The sequence below is a fragment of the Tubulanus polymorphus genome, chromosome 4 (assembly GCF_964204645.1).
Source record: "Tubulanus polymorphus chromosome 4, tnTubPoly1.2, whole genome shotgun sequence".
In the NCBI taxonomy this organism is placed as follows: domain Eukaryota; kingdom Metazoa; phylum Nemertea; class Palaeonemertea; order Tubulaniformes; family Tubulanidae; genus Tubulanus; species Tubulanus polymorphus.
Window position 1 is genome coordinate 5,826,366 of NC_134028.1, and position 24,256 is coordinate 5,850,621.

General features: G+C 36.3%; 2 protein-coding genes across 6 annotated transcripts in view; both read right to left on the bottom strand.

The window, feature by feature from the left end:
• LOC141904775 (uncharacterized) overlaps window positions 1–24,256 on the bottom strand; it is a 54,871-nt gene that overhangs the window by 4,919 nt on the left and 25,696 nt on the right. The gene's annotated exons all lie outside the window — the stretch shown is intronic.
• LOC141903242 (uncharacterized) lies at window positions 7,384–14,361 on the bottom strand. The gene is made up of 10 exons (XM_074791328.1): window positions 14,298–14,361; window positions 14,151–14,246; window positions 13,012–13,116; window positions 11,858–11,926; window positions 11,673–11,777; window positions 11,332–11,427; window positions 9,942–10,013; window positions 8,555–8,632; window positions 8,402–8,458; window positions 7,384–7,493 (listed from the first exon to the last, which is right to left on the bottom strand). The coding sequence occupies exons 1-10, from the start codon at window positions 14,359–14,361 to the stop codon at window positions 7,384–7,386; spliced, it is 852 nt and encodes a 283-aa protein (XP_074647429.1).

Here is a 24,256-nt window from a genome sequence, read left to right on the forward strand (position 1 = left end):
CTATAGAAATCGCTTAAACCTATTTCAAAATTAAGTCTTAACTCAATATCTATTGAATTGACATAAAACAGGCAGCACTCTGAGGGTTTTCTTTATCTATTGGGCAAGTAAGAGTTTTTTTCTGCTAGTCTAAAGAAGCGACCCGATGAAGCTTCTATAAACTAGTAGCGATAGATCGTATATATCAAATAAATGTAGACTACCAACAGAGTACTACCTGTTTAACGTCAATTCTTTTGGTTAATGAATTTCGGTCAATTTATTCTGGTTAAAACGGCTTGCTTCTTCTTAATTTTACCTATAAATATATGTAGACTTTATATCATTCTAATCATTTCAAAATATCGTATAGCACTTAATTGAACGAATAATGATTATCATTGAGCGCTAAGTAAACTAAACCCATTTTCCTGGCAATCACGGAACTTATTTGTTGAAATTTTCGCACAGGCAATTCTAATTATAGTATGTTTTCAGTGATCCTATGAAATGTCAAATCAGCCCCATTGTCGGAATATGATAACGAATGACTGAGTTACAATGTACTAGTAAGAAATATTCAGATTAGGAATTAAATACACAAATAACTGTTCATCTGAAAAATCAAAGACAAGATTATCAGTACACCTAATGTAAGACTCTGGCGCCCAATAAACTTCCTATCAGCGAAACAGAAACCTGAATGTCACCGTGGACCAGAATTTCTTATCACACCAGTTAGAATACTAGACTATGAAACTTACACCGGCCGAGGCAAGGATTTAATCCCAGGACCCCGGAGACGTCAAATCTTTGGACAATATCGCGAGATAGGTCCTCTTAAAGTCGGATATTGAGACGCAACGGTTATTGTCGAAATTCGATAATCTGCAAATCGAACTTAGTACAAAGTGGAAAACATTTTTTCACTAAAATTCGAGACAAGCAAATTGATTTGTTTTTCTATAGAAATCGCTTAAACCTATTTCAAAATTAAGTCTTAACTCAATATCTATTGAATTGACATAAAACAGGCAGCACTCTGAGGGTTTTCTTTATCTATTGGGCAAGTAAGAGTTTTTTTCTGCTAGTCTAAAGAAGCGACCCGATGAAGCTTCTATAAACTAGTAGCGATAGATCGTATATATCAAATAAATGTAGACTACCTACAGAGTACTACCTGTTTAACGTCAATTCTTTTGGTTAATGAATTTCGGTCAATTTATTTTGGTTAAAACGGCTTGCTTCTTCTTAATTTTACCTATAAATATATGTAGACTTTATATCATTCTAATCATTTAAAAATATCGTATAGCACTTAATTGAACGAATAATGTTTATTATTAAGCGCTAAGTAAACTAAACCCATTTTCCTGGCAATCACGGAACTTATTTGTTGAAATTTTCGCACAGACAATTCTAATTATAGTATGTTTTCAGTGATTCTATGAAATGTCAAATCAGCCCCATTGTCGGAATATGATAACGAATGACTGAGTTACAATGTACTAGTAAGAAATATTCAGATTAGGAATTAAATACACAAATAACTGTTCATCTGAAAAATCAAAGACAAGATTATCAGTACACCTAATGTAAGACTCTGGCGCCCAATAAACTTCCTATCAGCGAAACAGAAACCTGAATGTCACCGTGGACCAGAATTTCTTATCACACCAGTTAGAATACTAGACTATGAAACTTACACCGGCCGAGGCAAGGATTTAATCCCAGGACCCCGGAGACGTCAAATCTTTGGACAATATCGCGAGATAGGTCCTCTTAAAGTCGGATATTAAGATGCAACAGTTAATGTCGAAATTCGATAATCTGCAAATCGAACTTAGTACAAAGTGGAAAACATTTTTTCACTCAAATTTATCTGTCAAATTCGAGACAAGCAAATTGATTTGTTTTTCTATAGAAATCGCTTTAACATATTTCAAAATTAAGTCTTAACTCAATATCTATTGAATTGACAGGCAGCACTTTGAGGGTTTTCTTTATCTATTTGGCAAGTACGATTTTTTTCTGCTAGTCTAAAGAAGCGACCCGATGAAGCTTCTATAAACTAGTAGCGATAGATCGTATATATCAAATAAATGTAGACTACCTACAGAGTACTACCTGTTTAACGTCAATTCTTTTGGTTAATGAATTTCGGTCAATTTATTCTGTTTAAAACGGCTTGCTTCTTCTTAATTTTACCTATAAATTTACCCATTCTAATCATTTCAAAATATCGTATAGCACTTAATTGAACGAATAATGTTTATTATTAAGCGCCAAGTAATCTAAACCCATTTTCCTGGCAATCACGGAACTTATTTGTTGAATTTTCAGTGATTCTATGAAATGTCAACAAGTGACTCCACAAGTTTCAGTCAACAAGTCCCCCCTGCGCACTAAGGCCAGCCTAGCTATCGTCTTCAAAAAATTATACCAATTACGAAGATACAATATCTCAATCTGCTACCACCGACAGTGGTTGGCAGGAACAAATACTTCGGATCGGTTTGTTTTCCTATATGAATCTGAAAATGAATGAAATTGATCAGAACTGAATTTGGTTTTTTTGTCGAATATAATTAACTTGATATTGAATTTGCTGATCTGCCACTTAATGGTTTAATTTAATTCATATGACTATTAATACTTCATTAAAGTTTCTGAATCTCAAGCTGTACCAACTAAGAATGCGTTACATTGATTTCAACTGCTTAGTGAAATATGGCTTAATCGAGTCACGATGATAGTTCAAAAGATCGAGAGGTACATTTGAATTTTTCAATTGTTGATAACCATCAATTTAATTTTAACCATTAGAATATTGCAGTGGAACTTCTTCAATATACAGGAGGAAAAATGATGCTCATGTGCCCATAAACCCTTTGAGTAACTAGGTTACTATAGGGTATAGACATATTCATGTAAAATGTACCGCATTCTTTAAAATAGTCATTTGAACGGTTCACAAAGTAAATTGATATCTTGTCTCCAGTCATTCTTATAGAATTGTGGTCTTGGAAATATATGGTTGGGACAAACTTTTCTGAACATCTACCTCGGGGATTTTTTAAAACTTAGTGAGATTTTAAACTATGTAAATTTACATGTTCCAACCATAAATTACCAAAAGAGACTGGTAGATACGCATATTGCATATTTCGAAATGAATTCACTTGTAAACTATTCTTTGAAGAATTAAATCGCCTCCATCAAACTTAAAATATTACATCTATATTTACATACTATCAATGATACTTTTAAATTTAGTGCTTAAAACGTATCCATTTACCCAATATTATTCAAATTAATATCTAAAAAATCGTTTTGTATTCATTGTTTTTAACATTCGAGTATCATTCTTGTAAATCGCTTAGAAACGCACATATAAGACGGTATAACAATCATTACCTGGAATTGAATAATAATGGTAATACCATTATTATTCAATTTCATTTGAAAAGCGAACTCCATAGCCGCGCAATAGAGGGTAAAAAAGTCAGAGCAGATCCAGGTGGCTAGAGGCTAACTTCAGGCATTCAATGAATTCACACAGTTATCTGTAAAGAAAATATAAGATTAGACAATAGTCCTTTCATATTAAAGCAGCTTTTTGCTAAAGCAGCATCTCACTGAAACTTCAACAAAAATAATTCAAAAATAGAAATAAAACATACCACTGGATTATCTGTTCCTGCAACTTGTTGAAGCAGGTTAGCAGGAGTTTCTGGCACTGCATCAATCAGATCCGACAACTGATATTTCTTAAAACGAGGCAGAAACCAGTATGCATCTGCCATTGAATGGTTCTCCAAAAATTTCTTGTCATGTTGTAGTCTTTTTATGGTGTCAATGTATCTTGTCCACCAGTTCACCGTATTATCGTCCAAAAAGTTTTTCCATTTGTTTAGATTAGTAAGATATTTGCTTGATAAAAAGTCATCATAACATTGAATCAAAATTTCTGGCCGACCGACAGGTATTGAATTCAATAGTCCACCTCTCAATACACGCCATGTGCCCGAACTTGACTTTCTATAAAATAAACTGCAGCCATCCTCTGTTTTGCGGAAGCAAAAATTTCTTATCTTTGAATGCCCAGATATATTTCTAATATGGGGCTCAAGCCACGCCCTTATATCAAAAAGACCATTCAAAAATTGACCACCGATTAATTTCTGCAGCATCGCGTCAAGGGTTAAAGCTTCCTCCTTTCGTAAAGTTCCTGCGATTACCGAAAACATTTGATCAACATCCTCGTGTGTGTGACCGACAGATAGAAATGATAGATTTGTCTGCAAAATAGAATCATGACAGTAGGGAGGTGAAGAAAGGCAAGGCAAAATTAATTCCATATCAATCTTTTGAATCTGGAACGAGTGATATTCATTTATGAAATAGTCATGTCTTACCTCATGGCATATTCCAAGTCGTACAAAAAGTTCCAAAAAGGCTAATAGATAGCGATTTTTGTTTTCTCGACATGTATTATCCGCTTGAAGATAAAGAATTGGCGGTAAATGACCATTCTGAAAATAAACATACATAACGCTTTATCAACACTTTTTTGAAACCTACTTATAGTAAATTAGCTAAAATAGGGGATATGTTGTTTGCTAAATTATAAATTAGGCATCCAGGGATCCTTTGAATATAGAACTAAAATGCTTGACAACTTCTGACCACATTTAATATTCAAATCCCGCTAGCTATGAAAAAGAGCTATGAAAAAGATATTGCTGACCTTGAATCTCACCATGATGATATTTCATCAACCATAACTTTGTAACTCATTATCGTTACAAAATATGCATAGGTTCCATAATCAAATCATTAAATTTTTCAATGATGGTCCTTCGTGAAACTTGCCTCAACAATGTCAAGGTACGTAGGACTAAAACATCAAAAGCGTACCATATACGTACAAGGGTAGGCAAGGAAGACACATCAAGATAATTGATTAAAGCCTATTAAGACCTTTCGTGGGAAACTTCAGAACAACAATGGCTGCTCGTTGGCCATCATGATACTGATCCGGCCAGTTTTTGGGCAGCAGATGTGTCTAGCCACATGTATAAACCAAATATCAGCAAAATCAATTGAAGCGTCATAGAACTTTTTCCAAAACAACTGGATTCTTTCAAAGGATGAACAGATTGAGAAAAAGCTTAAGACTCAATACTTACCACTGACTCCTTCCACAAAGTCTTCAATAACACATTCATTACCATGTTAGAATCATGCGGATACTGTAAGACATCTAAGTAGCAATACCTGCGCTGCATAGCATGACATATGACACCAGTCACGTGTGTTTTTAACAACTCATTAGAGCTAAATTCCTGCAAATAGTGTTAACCATTAAAAGAGTATGTATTTTCGTATGGAAAGATTATTGCTTTAATCAACATCGGCTTCAAACTAACCTTAGGAACTGAACCAGTTAAATGAGGAATGTACGTTTTCTTCTGATCCATGCCATCGATGATTAATGATGTATAGCGTTGTGGGTTAGCTTTAGCTCGATTCCTCCTTACCGTATATGCCTGTCTATCCATTCTAAATAAAATCCAATTGCATACTTTAATAATCAGCTGTGTTAGGAGATATGAATATCGATGTCAATCGGTTATATCACTGAATCCCAAAAAAATCTGTATGGAGCATCAATTACTAAAATTCAAGGGAAGTGTTTATGTATATCTTATGACAGTGCCTTGCAAAAGCCTACTTTCCTTCTTAACACACAGCCACCATAAGAATGGTTTTGGTCTTGAACTGTTGGCCAATTGTGGAAAAATATCTAGTTGCCAATAATCTTAGACATAACAGAAATGCATGCCCGTATTTAGGGGGTTCAGGGTTCGCTTATTCATGAAGTTCCACTCTGATGTCAGCCTGACAAAAACTGGAGCATGACTCATTTTTGTAAGTGCTCGCTCAAATAGGAGTCGAACTTAATTCGAGGCAGTTTTTTGGAGACAGAAGTATTGAAAGTTGCTCCTTGTTGTATCTATTGTTTTAATGATTTTCTGGGGTAGCTTTACATGCCTTGGGTGGCATATTTATCACATATGAGTTAAACTTTCCTTAAAATTCAACCCCCCCCCCCCCCAAAGACAGGGCTGGCAATGGGCCTGAAATGCATCATTTTATAAGTACATACGTTATCTGGTCATAATGAGTTTGCCTCAAGCTTTTAATACGCTCTTTCATCGCTGGATCAGTTGTTGCTTGCATCTTACGATTTAGAATGACGCAAGTTGTGCATTTTGTGAAGGCATTTCCCTTGAAAATATATAGAATTCATCAACAATTACAAATTTCCAAATGAGTGAAATGAGTTGCACTTCAATAAAAAAATTGTTTGGATATAAGTAACTTAAGTGATTTAAATAGAAAGTAAATATCTTCCTCGCATACCTTCCGGATTTTAACATTTGGGAAAGATTCTTTCCATAACTGATAGAACGAAGTCCGCTTTAGGTATGGCAGGTTATGGTGATCTCTTTGTTTGCGGTAAAATTTCCAGACGTCAACCTTCCGAGTAGCGGATGGAAGCCATGCTTCAGCTTTGTGGGGTGCATGCTCAGCATTTTCGGTCAGGTATTTTTCTAACCAAGCCGATGCTTCGATGTTGACAGCTGTTTTAGAACGTGCACCCACCCTGACACGGCTTTTACCGGAGAGAACATTGCTCAGTGTCACAGCATGAATACCGTGAGCCATCAACCAAGCCTTCTGACACACACTCACACCTTTCACTGTATAGCTTTTTGTACTGCCCAATGAATCCTTTATAAACTGGTGACGTTCTCGCCACGATCTTGACCAAACGCTTCGGCGAATTTGCAAAATATCTTCTCTCAAAAGGAAGCTGTTGCAATGGTTCTTTTTACAGCACGGCATTAAAGCACGTGCTATTTGCCTTGCTGCTATTTTTTTCAGCAGAACGTTTGGTTTGGGATTTGATGAACCTACAAATGATTGCAATACATGTATCAGATTTAGTATTCATTGGGGTAACAAACTTAAACATCATTAAACTCATTGCATCTCCTCCTGCAATCAAGTGTATGATTAGTGGAACGAAGTGTGTGCACTAAGCAATAGCTATATCCCCTTCTACTACTTACTTTAGCCTATCCCTTGACTGAAATGCTCCAGGGCACCAGATTGTATTTTTACAAGGAGCAGACTTGTAGGACCGTGTACCCCTCCCAACTTTCGCTATTAAACTACCAGTCCTCTCATTCTGGTAAGTATAATTTCATTTTTTGAACCCATAAGTAGGTGCCTGTTTGAATAGTATTATAGGGGTCAGGCCATAAATGTGATCCCCTTCCACTATGATCCCTTTCAATTTATGATAGTAACTTCTTTCTGAATCTTTCTTTATCATGATACCTCCTCCAATACCATACCTTTTTTAATACATTTTCTAGGCTCCACTGGTTTGATAACGCAATCCATAGCAACAGGGGATTCAAGCACTTCATTTCCATCAACTGTAAGGCAAAAGATTTTCACAAAATACATTTTTGATATCATTTAATAACTAGGGGTCCTGGGAAAACATGGCCACTTGGGAGTTGGCTTGAAATGCTAAAAAATTAATTAAAATTATTCTTCAAAATTTCCCCTCAAAAACTTCAAATACATGTATAAACCAAATATGAAGACAATCCATAGAGATGCGAACAGCAGACGAAATAGCCTGCCTAGGACTGGGCTAAGTGGGCTAAAAACTGGTTTTAACGTGGCGTTAAAACAAAAGACTGGTTTTCATACTTTTTATGAGTGTTATATTTTTTTCTTAATGTGGCCCGAATCAGCCACCATATGATGGGCTCTGAGGGATACAAATATATATGACAGATCAAGATAAATCATTGAGGGGTCTTCAAAATTTCCTCGATTAACCCTCGATTACAAGATAATTTGCTTTAATTCGACGAGAAAATGAAAAATGGCCCTTTCCACAAATAAAAACTATCCATAAAATCAATGGTAGTTTTTTATTTTGAAAATCCCTACGAAATAGTAGAGTATTTACAGAAGTATAGCTATTTTAGAAGTAGAATTTCCGTTTCCCTTACAAAATTCAGTGTAGGGATAGGGACCTGTGTTCTGGCAAAATTTAAGTTTTAGGTTATGAAGCCTTAAATAAATGCATCTTCTTATTCAGCTTGTGGAGAGGTTATCAGGGCGGGGATTAAACTCAAAGGACTAATGTTTTTTAAACTTAAGTCATTTTTAATGTGCGGAACTAAATAGTAAATATTGGTCCGGCCAATAAGGCCCCAAATGCCCCGGTTCCGCTGCCCATGGCTGGGTAGGACATATGTTCAAAGTGGGCTAAAAATTGATCTATAAAGGAATTCCCTGAAAATTTAATTCTATTAAGCCTATTTACCTTTGATGACACTAGTTATAGCGTTCAGGGTTGTACTCAAATCAAACTCGTTCGATTCTGAAAAAACACATGTGTTAAATGAATGATTTTGCTTTAGATGTCCATATGTTTCGTTGATTTTACAAATGCTTATTTCTTTTCGGGTAAACCTACGTTCATTTAGATCTATATCTTCATCATACAAGGAACGATTGTGTGAATTTTCTTCAACTAGCAGTGATCCCATATCTTCTAAAAATGATTTTATAACACAACATTTGCAATTTTCCTCATTACTGCAATGAACTGCAACTCATATTTAAATTTCAATTAGAACTCATTAAAAAATGAAAATTGTTTTTTATCAACATTGATCATTTGGGCCAAAAAACTAGATACCTTGTTTTTTATTACTATTTCTATTATCTTTAAGAAAAAATAAGTTTGTTATAAGACAATCACAAGCTTGCTCTCAGAAAACATGAAATACTTATTGAATATAAAACATTAAGGTAAAGGCTGACTTATGTCGACAAGCAACGCGACACCTATCGACTCGACTGAGAGCACCAGCAATCGCAGCCCAGCTTATGTCGACTGCGCTCCGATTCGCAGCAACTGATGGCTCAGATGGTCACGCGATAAACATTTAAAGAATAAATTTATATTATTTTGAATTATAGGGAAATATGTTTCTAGTTGAAAAGCTATTTCTTTAAGATCTTATCTTTCTGATTTTGTTTTGAATACAATGTGCTAGCGACATCATATAAAGATGGCCGCCCACACGGTAATTCTACCAATTTCATTTCTAGATCGCCGGTCCAGTCATCTGCCGTGCTGAAGGTTTGGTTTGCCTTTGAAATTACTTAAAGGGCAAATGCTGTCAAAATTGATCTTTCAGTGATTTCTTAACCAGAAGAAACTTAAGTATAATGACCCGAGACCTGACTTATCGAAAAAGGTTGCTCGAATTAGCCGTAAATTAGTCATTTATCCTTCACTCCGTGCGTATATTTCACATACAATACAACGCTAACTAGCAGTCAAAATTTGCACTGTACATATTCGGTCTCTGATTGGCTGGAATTCATGCGCTCAGTTCCATCGCGTCGTAAATGAGCTTATGTCGGTTGCGATCGAAAGCAACTGCCCGCCTGCCATAGGCCGGAGTAGAACATGAGCAACTAGCCGGATACGGTTTGCAACGAGTCTGTAGGCGTCGGGTTGCCGTCGCAAGCCGATTTATGTCGAACCGATAGAGCAGCAACTGGCGGCCTCTCGTAGGCCGCTATTCGGCGATAAACCCAGTTGCATCGGTAGGCATTGAGTGGCTTGTCGACACCAGCCATTCATGCAGTTCAGATTTTATCTATACTATTGAATTTTCAGGTCACTCTACAATCCTGGGCAATTTCGTTATCATTTAGCCTATAATTGTTTACATAAAAATTGAGACATGGGTAGTGATGAGAAACAAGGTATCTTTTTAGCCCTAATTAATTAACTTAAAGGGTTCATAAGATCCTATAAATTACACTTCAGTTTATCGTACCCCTACCTTCAAAGAGACCGACACCTATTTCACCTCCTTGCTGTGAAACGTTTTCAATTATTAGTGACTCCAATCCATCTGAAATTTATATTTGCAAGATTGTGATAAACAATTTTCATTCTGACTTTTCAGATATATTTCTATATTATCTTCATTTGATACTGTTTCTTGTGACAAACTTTTTGATATCAAGCCATGCAATGAGATTCCACTCCGCTCTAGATCATCAAAACCAGTTTTAACCAGGTTCACATATTCTCTGAGGGGTAATCAGATGTCACCTATGATCCGAGGTCACTGTTCTATGCAATCATTTATGAGAATTGGATAGTCGACCTCTCTCACGTCAAAATACATGATGTACTTATTTTCACAGTAACAGAATATAAATTAACTTTCATGATGCGGTCGCTTGGCTAAGGGATGATAAACTGGGGTCCGTGGACTTATGTTCACTTGGTGAAATGCTTGACAATCTGACAAATATAATATCCAATGCTGTGATGACTGACCAATTGTGTATGAAAATTGACTGATAAAACACCTGTGTGACAAAACAAAGTCCTATCCGAAGTATACCATCATGAAGTCCATCATGAATTTCAAATGACACACACCATGAATAAGCTACAGGGCATGGAAAATGTCTAAGTAGCGTCCAATTGACCTTGTCGAAAAGTGGCGTGAAAGACTTTACCTTTATGATACCACAAGCAAGGCATACGCAAACAGAACCACTAAACGCGCTGCCCTCCAGTCACATGGCGCCGCCTTGCTTTTCCCTTGGTATTCAATTAAATTCAAATTTATTTAGATAGCGCGTGAGTTGCCTTCGATGTGCGCACTGTGGATCTCAACGATCGGCAAGTCCCATGCAGTTGCTGCAACTAACTGGTTGTAACTAGAATTTTGATTTGTGCGGGGCAATCACTTGTTAGTGGTCTCCAGTCGCTTTGTCAATGTACGCTAGGCTTAATTTACCAGGTTCATGTATTGATCTCAATGTAATCGTGTTGGTTCAGCAGCGACCACTAATCAGATCGTTAAAGAGTTCTTAGAATAGCCAGAAAAAGAGTTATGGTCAGCGATTTAAATTTTTTACCCTGCTGTTTTGTTGCACAATTATTCATTGTTGTAAGATTTCCACATGAGATTTACTTTGGACATGTCCGCGAATAGCTGCAACTAACAATATGTAAAAAGTACTTCTCGGTGAACAGCAATGGCTGCCAGCCAGCTAACTAGAATCTGATGTGTCTAGGGGTAGATACACGTATAGCCAAAATATCAAGGCAAAACATTGAACAGTCTTCGTGAAAAATGAACACAATTGCTTATTGGGACTAGGCTAAAGTCCTAAGTGGGCAAAAAATGAATTAAATAAATAAGAACTTACCAGTTCTCTCCTGTGGGGTTACAGATAATTCTAAGTCCTGATCGGCGTTGATGAGTGAGACATCTATGTTCTCCGAAATCACACTGCCTTCTGCAACTACAATGCATAAAACCCCTTATTTTAAAGCATATATATGGAAATAAAAACAAACATTTATCATTCGTTTCCACTGCCACATCATCTTTTGACATCACACACGCGCGCGCTCGCGCGCGCGCACCCACGCACGCACGCACACACACACACACAATGGATGGATACATTTTCTCGGGTTAGTTCAGTGAATAGCAACAGTTATTTGTGTGTGGGCAATAAAAATATGTGTGTAATAAAACGCTTACCAGTACTCTCCTGAGGGGCTACAGATAATTCTAAGTCTTGATCAGCGTTGATGAGTGATACAATTGAGACGTCTATGTTCTCCGATATCACACTGCCTTCTGCAACTACAATGCATAAAAATCATTTTCATGTTATCCCTGTTAATAAGATAAAGGTTATTCATGCAATTGGTCATGATACATACCTTTAAGTAGGGGTGAGCTTCTTTTCTTATTCGGAGTGCTTGAAAACACATTCATTGAAGTCACATCAACTGAAAATAAAATAAATGGGGTCCATATTTTTAAGTAATTTCTTTATGTATTAGCATATAACTTGATATTGGTTGCCCCCTAGCTAAAGGATAATAAAATAAAGTTATAAAGTTATCCCGATTAGATAAAAACATTACAAAATTTTCCTCAAAATATCCTTGTTCCTACGTAATGAGGTCAAAATGGTAGCCTAGCTGATTACGTAATAACACACTGCTCCTACAACCCATCAGATATAAGGTTCTTCCCTATCATTCATACCTCACATTTCACTATTATATGCAAACCATTAAAGATCAAGTGTAGCCTATTCATCAACATTCTTATTATGATCTCATTCCATAGATATACCAGGAGAAAAAAGTTATTTTTTCGATAAATACTGAACTTCAATAAATATATGGATTTGAGAAATGAATAACAGGTACGCAAATTTTCTGAACGCGCACTGACTACTCGCGCACTGACTACTCGCTATGCATATGAAGTCGAGGGGGCTACAGTGAATACAACACAACGTGCGCTGTACACACATTGTCAGTATAAGTCTTATCAGTCTTTTTATATTTCAGTAATCCATCACTCATTACAGCTAAAATTTCTCCAGAATGATAATTATGAATTTATGTAACATAATCTATTGTTAAACACAAAAGCTATCTTGGGCTACACTTGATCTTTAAGAATCTGTAAGCCTAAGAATTCTAACCACAAAAACACTTTTTTGGATAATGCCATCGCATAGGTAAGAGTTTCTGATACCGCTAAATTTCATTGCAATACTGGGCTCTTATGTAAGTAGAACATATACACACTTAATATCAAATAAATTCATTGGGTTTTAACATGCTGATTTTGCGAAGAGGGGTTTAGTATGATCGTGCCAGATTTGGGCTGCAGATGTGACTACATAAGCTACAAGTAGGCTTATAACCAATTCCAAAAAATCCATCTTAGTGTCATCAAAACATCCCAAATTAAGTGGATTCCATGTACAGATGGACTACGGCAAAAAAGTAGATCCCCAAGTTGACTCGGGGTTCTCTGACATAGAAATCCAGAAAACTTTAAAAAAAATGCTTACCAGTACTCTCCTGAGCAGCTACAGATAATTCTAAGTCTTGATCAGCGTTGATGAGTGATACAATTGAGACGTCTATGTTCTCCGATATCACACTGCCTTCTGCAACTACAATGCATAAAAATCATTTTCATGTAATCCCTATAAATAACTCAAGGCCGTTTTTCATTATTAGTTGGGATTACGGATCCGCCGCAAAAATTTTCCGATTCTAGATGTAAACAGAAATCTTATTCTTATCCCCCCCCCCTTATACTTAAGCATATACTATACGGATATAAAAACAAATAGGCCTATTTATAACTAGTAAAAATACCCATCTTCGATGGGTTGGAAGATTATGTGCGGCTTCTTAAATGTCAGCCTAATAAATCCCGATTGACCTTTCCAATTAAATTCAAGCGATTTTTCCTCCCTCCCCTGAAATAATCCCCATTCTCAACATGCCCCTCAAGCAACATTTCCTCCCAGAAGCCTGGAGAATGTCTACCCCTTTATTCCTGGATCCTTACTATGCCTTACAATAAATATTTATTTAGAAATTTATTGTTCACCCCGTACTGAGAGTGGCTGGTTTGCAGCGGATACAAATGGTTCAGTGAAATTCGGGTCAAATTGAGTAAAACACCCCCACACAACACTGCAGTAACAGATAACACAGCACATGCGCATGTACACGCAATCTACTTCCAACTTCTGGAATCTACTGGGATTTTGGGGTCAAATTGAGTAAAACACCCCCACACAACACTGCAGTAACAGATAACACAGCACATGCGCATGTACACGCAATCTACTTCCAACTTCTGGAATCTACTGGGATTTTGGGGATTTAAATGCAGGTGAAATTAGACCCTGGATCCAAAAAAGTTGTTATCTTTACCATAAGAAACCATCCCTCTATGCACATGCCAAGTTTCATTGCCGAACAACGAAGAGATTTCGCGCAAACTGGTAACGAAAAATGACAGTCCCCTTTATAGTATAGATTATTTTCCACTGCCACATCATCTTTTGACATCACACACACACAATGGATGGATAAATTTTCTCGGTTCGTTCAGTGAATAGCATCACTTGCAAAATGATTACGTCAGTTATTTGTGTGTGGGCAATAAAACCTTGTGTAATAAAATGCTTACCAGTACTCTCCTGTGAGGCTACAGATAATTCTAAGTCCTGATCGGCGTTGATGAGTGAGACATCTATGTTCTCCGAAATCACACTGCCTTCTTCAACTACAATGCATAAAACGCCTTATTTTAAAGCACATGAAAATAAAAACAAACATTTATCATTCTTTTCCACTGCCACATCATCCTTTGACATCACACACATAATGGATGGATACATTTTCTCTGGTTCGTTCAGTGAATAGCATCACTTGTACAAATGGCGACGTCAGTTATGTGTGTGTGGGCAATAAATAGGCAATATTCGGGTATTATTATCTCAAAACGACCTCCATGATAGTTTTATTATTTTTCAAATCCCGCTCCCTGATCACTTATTTAGTAATGAATTCAATGCTTTGAGAGAAAAAGAATGTTTGCTTTTTAATTCTTTTCTTGCCTCTGCAATTCTTTCAAGTGCATCAAATCCGTGATCCAACTTATAAAAAACACCCCATTGGAGTCACATCAACAACTGAAGAGAAGTTGAGAAGTTCTTGATTTCTCAAATTTTGGCCCCAAAAAAATAAACTTAGGTGTCAAAATATTTGTTCACCACACACAACCATAATTCACACAATTCCTTCTGAGCACAAATGCAGCAGTTTCTTTACCCAGAGATGAATAAACAAGAAACTTCAGTCACAAGCAATCCCAAAAGGAAATTGCCAAAAAGATAAAAATGACATCAGTTGTCAAGCATTCATGCATATCATGGAGATCCTAAACCGCCTGATACCAGAAATTTCTTTTTTTAAATTCCATCTTATATAGCCCAATGAACTATCTCAGAGTACGAAAATGTACACTCAAATTTAATTTATAATGCATGTTGATTAACTAGTTTTCTCGAGAGAAATAAAGCATCTATTTCTCTCAACTTCAGATTCAAGTTGTGTTGAGGAAAATCTAGCAATATTTATTGTTCAAAGACATGACTCAACTTCAAAATAGCTTGGCATCCTCGTTTCCAGTTGCTCAATTAGGCCTACTCAATGAAAAATTGTGTAGGCCTTGTGAACCTAGCACAACATTTGGTGCCAAAAAATCTTACCTACCTATCAGACTTATGCTAGTGTCAGTACAATCAGTTGATTCACCACCTGAAAGTACATATCGAAGGGAACTCATTATGAATTCTAATTTTCTAAAAGGGATAAAAATGTTTTAGATATGACCAGAGAAAACCGGTGTACACCCCACTTTGCTATCAATTGCTATAAAAAAAATTAATAATTAGGGATAAAATTTGGTAAATTACTGATATTCTAGGCAGATTCTAAATAATATGATTTATGGCAGGAATCTGAACAAAAAGTTCAATTAGAATAAAGATAGAGTTTGGCGTGTCTGTTGCTGTTAACTTAAAAAGGGGTCGTCTCATTGCTCCGAAAGACCCATTACTCCGAAAATCCATTAGATAAAATGTAGTTAAAGCTGGTCCCATTACTCTGAAGTCGCAATACTCCGAGGTCCCAATACTCCAAACAATTTATTTGTGAGGATCAATAAAGCAGGACTGAACTTAAGATTTCATTAGGAAAGCTAGGCCTGATAGCACAAATTATGAAAAATGTTTAATTCAAGGCGCCGAAATAACATCCTTGAAAACGTTCTATTGATTTTTACAATAACATAATGCCGGGGTAGATAGTGATATAGGGTACGGCGACTTTACGATCAATTCCCCGTTTTTGAAATTCCGTGGCCAGGCGAGTTGTTTCAAAGCGAGTTGTTTAAAAGGCAACCAAAAGGCTCCCAATCTGAACCCTTCAAATAATGTTCATCAATGTCGTGATTGTGTCTCTTTTACCCCTTTCAATATAGGCCTAGTTACAAATGGATTAAAAATTAATATATAGGTCAACTGCCAGTGCTTTCAGGTTTCAATGCAGACTTTTTAGCAATCCTTCAATGGGGCCTACAGTGAAGAATTTATTAGAAATTAATGTTTTAGGTCAACTGCCAGTCCTCTCTGGCCCTAAAAAGACTTATATCAGGTATGTACCTCCAAAACTGACTGAGGTAGCCCACCTGGTATGCTCTCAAGTCAGGGCGAAATAGACATTAGACATTGTACTATCTGCATGAGGCCAAGGCCTAATTACCAATTAGGCCTTATTTGGCCTAATTACCAAATCACAAAATTTTTGATAAAAGGTATAGTTCCATCATAGCTTGGTCATTTTGATTACTTAAAAAAGGCACTTTTTTGCTAAAAAAATTACACTAAACATGTATTTATTTAAAAAGGATATCATTGACACTGATGCCTTTTTTCTTAAATGCCTTTTTTCAAATTCTGACATGGTCAGAAATAACAGCTAGATCCACCCTGATCCTCACTTGCCAGGGTTTGATTGCTTCCCGCCGCACAGCTCACACCAACACAAACCCTCTAGGCACCCACCAGTCTATGTATTAACCCAATCAGACACGCTACTTTCCATCTAGGTCCTATTTAATTTAAACACCATCAGAGGGGCCTGACAAAAACTTTTTGACCCCAGTATCAGGTACTATTCTTAAAGGGTAACTGACACTTTTTTTTAATTTCAAAATATGATGTATTCTATTGATCTATACACTCATCTTCAACCGTTCTGTTCAAAAATGTTAAGTTCACGCGCAATTTGTGATTTTATAACATGATTTTTGACCTCATTTCATTGTTTACATCGCTTACTGTTCAGCATCGGCTAAATCAGCAGGGGCGCGCTGCAACGTCATTAACGGGACAGCTGAGAAATAGCCTAGCGTCTATAGAAATGCGTTGTTGAATTTTGAGGAAACTGCGTGTATTTTCTGTTATATCTCAATGCCTGATTGTTCTTCAGCTTTGAAACTGGCCAGGAAGGCAAAAGGATCTATTGTCTATTGCATAAACCTATTTCAAAGAATCAATGAGTAGGCCTAATTTGAATAGGCTAAATCCATCAAATTGAAGATGCAGATTTCAATGCACTGCGTAACGGTACACTATGCTAAGCTCTCAGCACTGTTACTGCTGTTCTACAGTTCACCTATACAAAATGTAGTTCAGCACCACAGGCACAAAATGTCTTAGCTGGTAAAAGTGCAGATTCGCACCTCTCGTGATTGACGCAATCTACTGAATTACAAATCACTGTTCTAACTTCAGAATGTCTCACAGAATCCAATGCAGTTATTTATTTTATGATATCTCTTCTAGAGAGCAGATTTTTGGCCCGGTTTTTTATCCCAGAATCGTGACGATCTTTCAGTAGGATGCCTTATTGGATTAGGAAATCTAAAGTTAAGATTTGTCTTAAGTTATAACTGAAACGATGTGAGGGTAATCAGTAGGCCTACATAAAACTAATCAAATTTTTGTCAACTGTCACTGGGGTTATTAATGCTAACCAAATTTCAAGATATCATCGTTGAAATAGACAAGAAATTTATATTTTCTTCCTCAAAATGAATGGGTCATGAAACATTGTTTCAGCAATATTCTAAACAAATCTTCACTTTAGATTGACCCATCCAATATGGCGTCCGGTTCAAAAATCGTGACGATCTCGAGACAAAATACAGGCTAAAAATGTACTTTCTAGTGAAGATACCATAAAATAAACCAGTGTACTGAATTGCTGATGACATTTTGGGTCTGAATCAGTGATATTTAATGTAGCCTAATTGATTGAACCATTTTAAGAGAGGTGCGGATCTGCACTTTTACCTCTTAGCCTATAGGACAGATTTTGATCTCAAAAATAAATAGGCCCTAAATTCATATTCATTTGCTATTTATCCTACTATTTTTCATAGGCCTAGGCCTGTATAATAGCTAGATATAGACTAGTGCCGAGCAGCAACCTGTCTGCCCAGGTCTTGGACGGTGTTAGGCAGACCAATCGGAGGGTCTGCGGCCGGGAGACAACCCAATCGAGGAGCATGGGTCTCATAAACATTAGTCATCACTCTAGTCTCTAATCGTCTACAATAATAATAAAACCATGTTTTGTCCTTACTTTTAACTTTTTCGATGTGGCTCTGTTTTTACCGTACTTTGTTTGTGGACTCGGAGGAGGCAGGTCGGACAACAAAATGAATCGGCTAGCTAGGCCTAATAATGTTACGAGCCCTTGAAGTGACACTTTAGATATGTGAAACTGGTACCACTGGGGTAAAACACGTGTAGCCGTGTAACTCAGCAGGCTCTAGCAGAAATTCAATCGAAGGATCTTAAATAGGGCCTATTAAAGCGGATACTCCACACACCGCTTCTACGGTGGCCGTGACGTACATAACGGTACAGTACGGTGATCCGTGAGTGCAAATCGTTGCACTTTTTTCTCTAAAGATCCCCTGCTAGATGCACCCCGATTTGATCGATTGCTTTCCAAAAGCGATTAGGGCCTGGTCTAAATGAGAAAAGCTGACGAAAAAGAATTCCAAAGCCAACTTGAAATTCATTGGATGTAGCTGCTCTTAATAAAAGGCCTACAAGCTGCAGGCCTATGAAGGCGAATAAAGGAGGGTACGGCCTAAACACTATATCGAACAATTAAAAATAACTTATTTTCAATTTCAGGTGTCGGATAATATTCACTTAGGGATTAACCTCGGGACGGCAGAGGAAATTTAAATATTCTTTTCTTAAATCCCGTTATTAAGCGCTTGATCATATCATATATCACATATTTTAAAGATTTTATTAACTTCCTATATTTATTGTCTAAGTTTGCGATTACGTACTGGTACTTTTTATCTTTTAATATTTATTGTCATAAATTTGTACCGTCGGAATTATATGGGCATTTTTAACATCCAACCAATCTATCACCTAGGGAAAACTCAATCAACCACTACGCGCGTAGCCTCCATTTAAAACGATTTGACGAGCGCCTCCCAAGAGAGGACTGGACTAGGTCTATAGGCTCTTGAAAAAGTTGGTTAAAGATAACCGGCGGATACAAGTCAACTATCCATTATGGTTACTCTAACCATGGACGTATATACGTCCATGCTCTAACCAACTTTTGACTGAGCAACTCACCCGAGATGGTACAATAGGCCTAGGCTAGACTAAATAATGATTATATTTTCAACTCACATATCGTCAAACTTATTTCACTGCTACCACAATCCATCTCCTTAATGTTGTAGATCAACTTCAGTATAACCACACGCCTTAATCCCAAAAATTTGACTGAAATGGTAAAATATTTCAAAATTGAACACAAGGCATGATACAGACAATCAATCATCCAAATCGAATACCCGGTATCTAGATCAAATTTATGATAAAACAATGTTGTTGGCCTTCGTGTGAAAAATTAAATCGAGACTCTAAAAGAAAACCTTACTTACGCGGACGCGAAACGGCTCGTGGAATGAGCGGAATGAGTGGAGTGGGAGTTCCAATGCAATCGCGTAGTGCGCAACCAATCATGTACCCGTATATTCATAGGCGCTATGCCTAAAACGTATCATGTGAGATAAACGCCAGAAGCGGGCAGGCATTCTTTATCACTAGGGGCCTAGATACTGAGTTAATGGCTAGATCTTGTTTTATTCGATCATTAGGAGAAACCCGGCGGAATGATCCTTAAGGCCTTTTTGAGGGCACGGATTATGGGAGGATAACAGGGAAAACGCAATTTTTTCATTATTCTATTAATTTTCAATAAAGTATTTTCCTGACCGAATCTTGAAAACATCCAAAAATTAGCGAAAATTGTTTTTAAATCAATTCAAATGCTGGGGAAGAGAAGCAACATATATGAAAGGCTGAATCCAAGAACATGTCTATCGCACTTTTGAGCCCAAACGTCTACTTTTACTTAATAGTCACTTGAGAACAATAAGCAATTAACTATATCGGCTACTTTTCCAGTAGTATACATTTCAAAACAGTCACTCTGAAATTGTATTCCTTTCAATTCGGTTGGTTTTCTAAAGTGGCTGTTTGGAATAGTCTACTATTGAAAAGTGACCATGAAAACATCTGGTTGCGATAGTGCACACAAGCAGTAGAGGTGACTGTAAAACCACTCGCCTGTAAACAGTGACTTTGTGATAGTAACTCCTACTATAACGGCTGCTCCAAAACATATCGTTTCTAAAAGTCAGCTATTGAAAAGTGACCATTTTGAGATCGCTTGCCAGATTCCCTGTTATATATACACTGTAGCAACATATGCTTCAGATTTGCAGTGATACGTGACAATATAAACATACTGAGAAACTCTACTCACGCTGTATAGTTCTATTTAGAGTGACTCAGTTAAGATCTGAAGATATTGTAGATACTCTTTGAGGATGTGAAAAATAATAAAATAATACGCCAAAATGTACGGTGTTCGAACTTCGCTGAATCGATGAACCAATGATCATTTAAGATAATTATCAGTTTTTTCCAACTAAACTCTTTTTCACAAATTGTCGTAAAATAATAACTACTAATATGTGGCACCATATTCGACGACAGAAGTGCATTCAGAGTAATAACGTTACCAATACTTGAATTCCGATGCGAATGCGGGCTAGAACCAACAAAGGTACCGATTTAAGGTGCAGATATACAGGGAATCCCTATCATAGCGACCAACACGGTTGTATATCGCTTCCGTGCCGAAAAGTGAATAATTTTCAACCTAAACGACTACAGGACCCGACGAAGTCGAATAAAATACTCTAATCCGTTAACTGTAGATAAATGAAGAAATTCCACGATAGAATTTTGTATCATAAAATTTACTAAGTTAACATGTTCTTGGATTCAGCCTTTCATATACTCAGGTCGAAATTTAGAAAATAATTTCAAATCCAAAATCAGAATTTCAAATCCTACGTTGTAGATTGAGTTAAAGTGAGATCTTAATTAGTCTGAATGTAGGCTAATAAGTGGAATGATTCATACCTTTAAAGAATAAATGATACGTGATATTGTGCAAATGTGATATGTGAATCCTTCATATACAGAGTCGATTTGCAAGCTTTAGATAATATTTTCTAGAAAGGATTCATGCCACGAGCAATCATCTCAATGACATAAATGCTCGTAGATTCATGTGACAGGTTTGAGGCCTCTGGCAACGGATAATGCCAGATTGCCAAGAAAACAAACTTTGAGTAGCCTATAATCAGGTCGCCATTAAGTATCTCAGCAAACATAGGCCTAATGCTTGTTGATTTTATAACAAATAATAGGTGAGAAGCTTCCTCAGACCAGAGCAACCAGGTTTAACTACCATAAATGATAAAGAGAAACATGAAAATAATCTTAGATATTATTCTAATATAGGCCTTTATCTGAAGAGATCGTTTCGCAGATCAAATCTATGTGTATAACATGTCATGATTATTCATAAAATAAAAAAGACAAATTAAGAAAGTACATGTATAATATTTCATAAACTTGATTGTTTTGCTATATAGGCCCCGTAACGAGCTGAAAATCGTGCTGTGCACGTTGCGTCCGCATTATTCGGTATATGGTCAAAATGTCCCCGGGAAAAATTGTCCCCAGAAAAAATGTCCCCAGTCTATCATTACTCACTTGGTAATGTAGTTAATTTCACATCATAATAACTCCAGAGAACAAACTTGGTAAAATATTTGATAACAATTTAAACATTTTATAACAAATAATGGCTCTACTATGATTTAATTATATTTGCATTTTAGATTTAAAATGTTCCTAAATTTGACGTATTAATTGAAGAAACTGTGCATCTACTTTATAACTTTTCATAATTTTTTCTATTAATGATGTGTAATTTAGCAAATGGCGCATTCAATTCAACAGTAAAATCTTCTTAAATTTGACGTATCATGTAATGAGTTCACGTGTTCTCAATAGGCAAAATTGATTAATGCCAAAGGCCTATAATTCTCATAGTCACTCAATGAATTCTTTTTTTATGGTTAATGTGCAATTTACTCGGTGTTTTGATGTAGTTGTTTGATGTGAAACTTGCTAAATTTTTCATTGGATAAAATTAACCCATCTTCAAGGCATTCAAAACCTCAGAAAGGCAAATATCAATAAAAACCATTCCGACTAAATGACTTTCGAATTCCCGCCTCGATCGATTTGCTGCTCGTCGAGAAATTCACGATTCACATGTACCACAAAATTCACGAAATCACGCTGATGTTATATCATATATTCACGTGCACCAGTGCCTCTCACTATTATCAATCGATATTGCATTAGGCAGGCGGATCCAGGGGGTATCGGGGGTTTCGGAACACCGTCGAGCTTTGTCCATGCTCCTGGACTATCCCTCAATCTATTACAAGTTTAGTATAAAAGTTACTTTGTGTCATATTAGTGAAATATTAAACTTCATTCACATGGCAAAATGTCCCTTTCTTCTCAGTTTTGAGTTCGGCCTATTGAGTGCTCTTAATTTGGAACACCCTCGAGAGAGGACCCTGGATCCGCCCTTGATAAATCGGTTGTAGGTAAAAATCCCCTGGGTAAAAATCCCCTAGGTAAAAATCCACAAATATTCAAAGTAGGTAAAAATCCCCACTTGTTGAATTTCAAGGACATTTCAAAGCAAGATGTTTCTCCAATTTTGTTCGTTTGCAATGAGACTGAAATATGTTTAAACTGTGCAATGAAATCTTTTGTTGCGATAAATTCTTAAGAACATTCTTAGAATAAAATAAATAATTGTTAGAATAAATAAGAATAATGAACTTTTTATTTGTAATATCTTAAAATTCGAACTGGAATATTTTGAACTGTGAACTCTTGTTAACTTGTGGTATATTTCAGCTGTGCGATGCCATGAATTATTAGAAATAATGTACTTTTAATTTGAACTATTTTAGATTTAAGCTAGTGTAATTTAATTTGAACTATTTTAGATTTAAGCTAGTGTATTTGAAATGTGCGATGAACCTTTTCATTCAGTTATGCGATCACTTTAAGTACTAATTGAGTATCAATGAACTGTTAATTTGTAGTGTTTTAATTCAAATAGTTTAAACTATAGTTTGTATGCTCATGATATCCTTATGGTGTTCCACAGAATAATATGAATAAATTGGATATATGTATCAATAATATGAATTGATTAACCTAAAGATTGTATCTACTTAGACTGCATTCGAAAGGAGGGGGATTTTTACGTACCTACTTCGAAGAATTGGGTATTTTTACCTAGGGGCTTTTTACCGCTAAACCGATATAAATCTTGTCACAAAATCGTTTCACTATTCATTATAGCTAAAATTGTTTCACTGGCCCCCAATGACCCCCACCTGTTTTAGCGTATAAAAATACGTTCCGGTATAACCTGGCGCGGGCCTGCTGTTGAATGTTAGCAATCTCTATTTCAAAATCGATGATTTCAAAGATCATGTTAGTTCGCTAGATCTACGAGCACTGAAACGTTACTCGTGGGCTAGATCAACTTTCATCAATTCTTCCACAAATAAAATGAGTCGCAAAACGAAGACAATTTTCGACAAAACGGCACGATTTACTAACATGGCACCCATTTCATAGATTAACCCAGGGCCGGGGTACTCGAGATATTTGTGGATTTTTTTAAAGTCACCTCGGGCCATCATATATGACCTAATAATCTTAAGTCGCAATGAAACATTCTATAATATGATCATGAGACAGTAGGCATTAGGTTTAAAATAATGTCATTTTTATGCACGTAGCTTGGTAAAAGGCACAGATTATCCAAGGTGAACATTGTGAAACACCACGGCAAATTTGAAATTTTTGAAAACTATTAAAGTTTTTCATAACATAAGAATATACATACATATAAGAATATATATACATAAGTATCTTATTGACTTTTGCTGTGAAATCAAATTTGGACGGTTTTTTATCCGGGAATTTTACCTGAGGACATTAACCGGGGGATTACGTATTAGGCCTACCTGTTATCGATAAAAATATATATCTGAGTTGAAAAATGAGTGTGCGTTTTATTGTTTCATAATTTTTTTTGGAATATGCACATGTCCTTAATCTTCTAAAATGAATTTACTTTTTATTTCTATAGGCGTTGATGAATATAAAAAACTCATAAACTGAAAAGAAAGATCTTTTCGGTTTATGAGTTTGCAGA

Bases quoted from the DNA above. Each gene is read 5' to 3' on its own strand.
- LOC141903242 (XM_074791328.1), bottom strand. From the start codon at position 14,361: ATGTATCCATCCATTATGTGTGTGATGTCAAAGGATGATGTGGCAGTG. The intron at 11,778-11,857 runs GTATGTATCATG...TATGCATTGTAG, and splicing joins AAGCTCACCCCTACTTAAAG to TTGCAGAAGGCAGTGTGATA. The intron at 8,633-9,941 runs GTAGGGGTACGA...AATCATTTTTAG, and splicing joins AGGTGTCGGTCTCTTTGAAG to AAGATATGGGATCACTGCTA.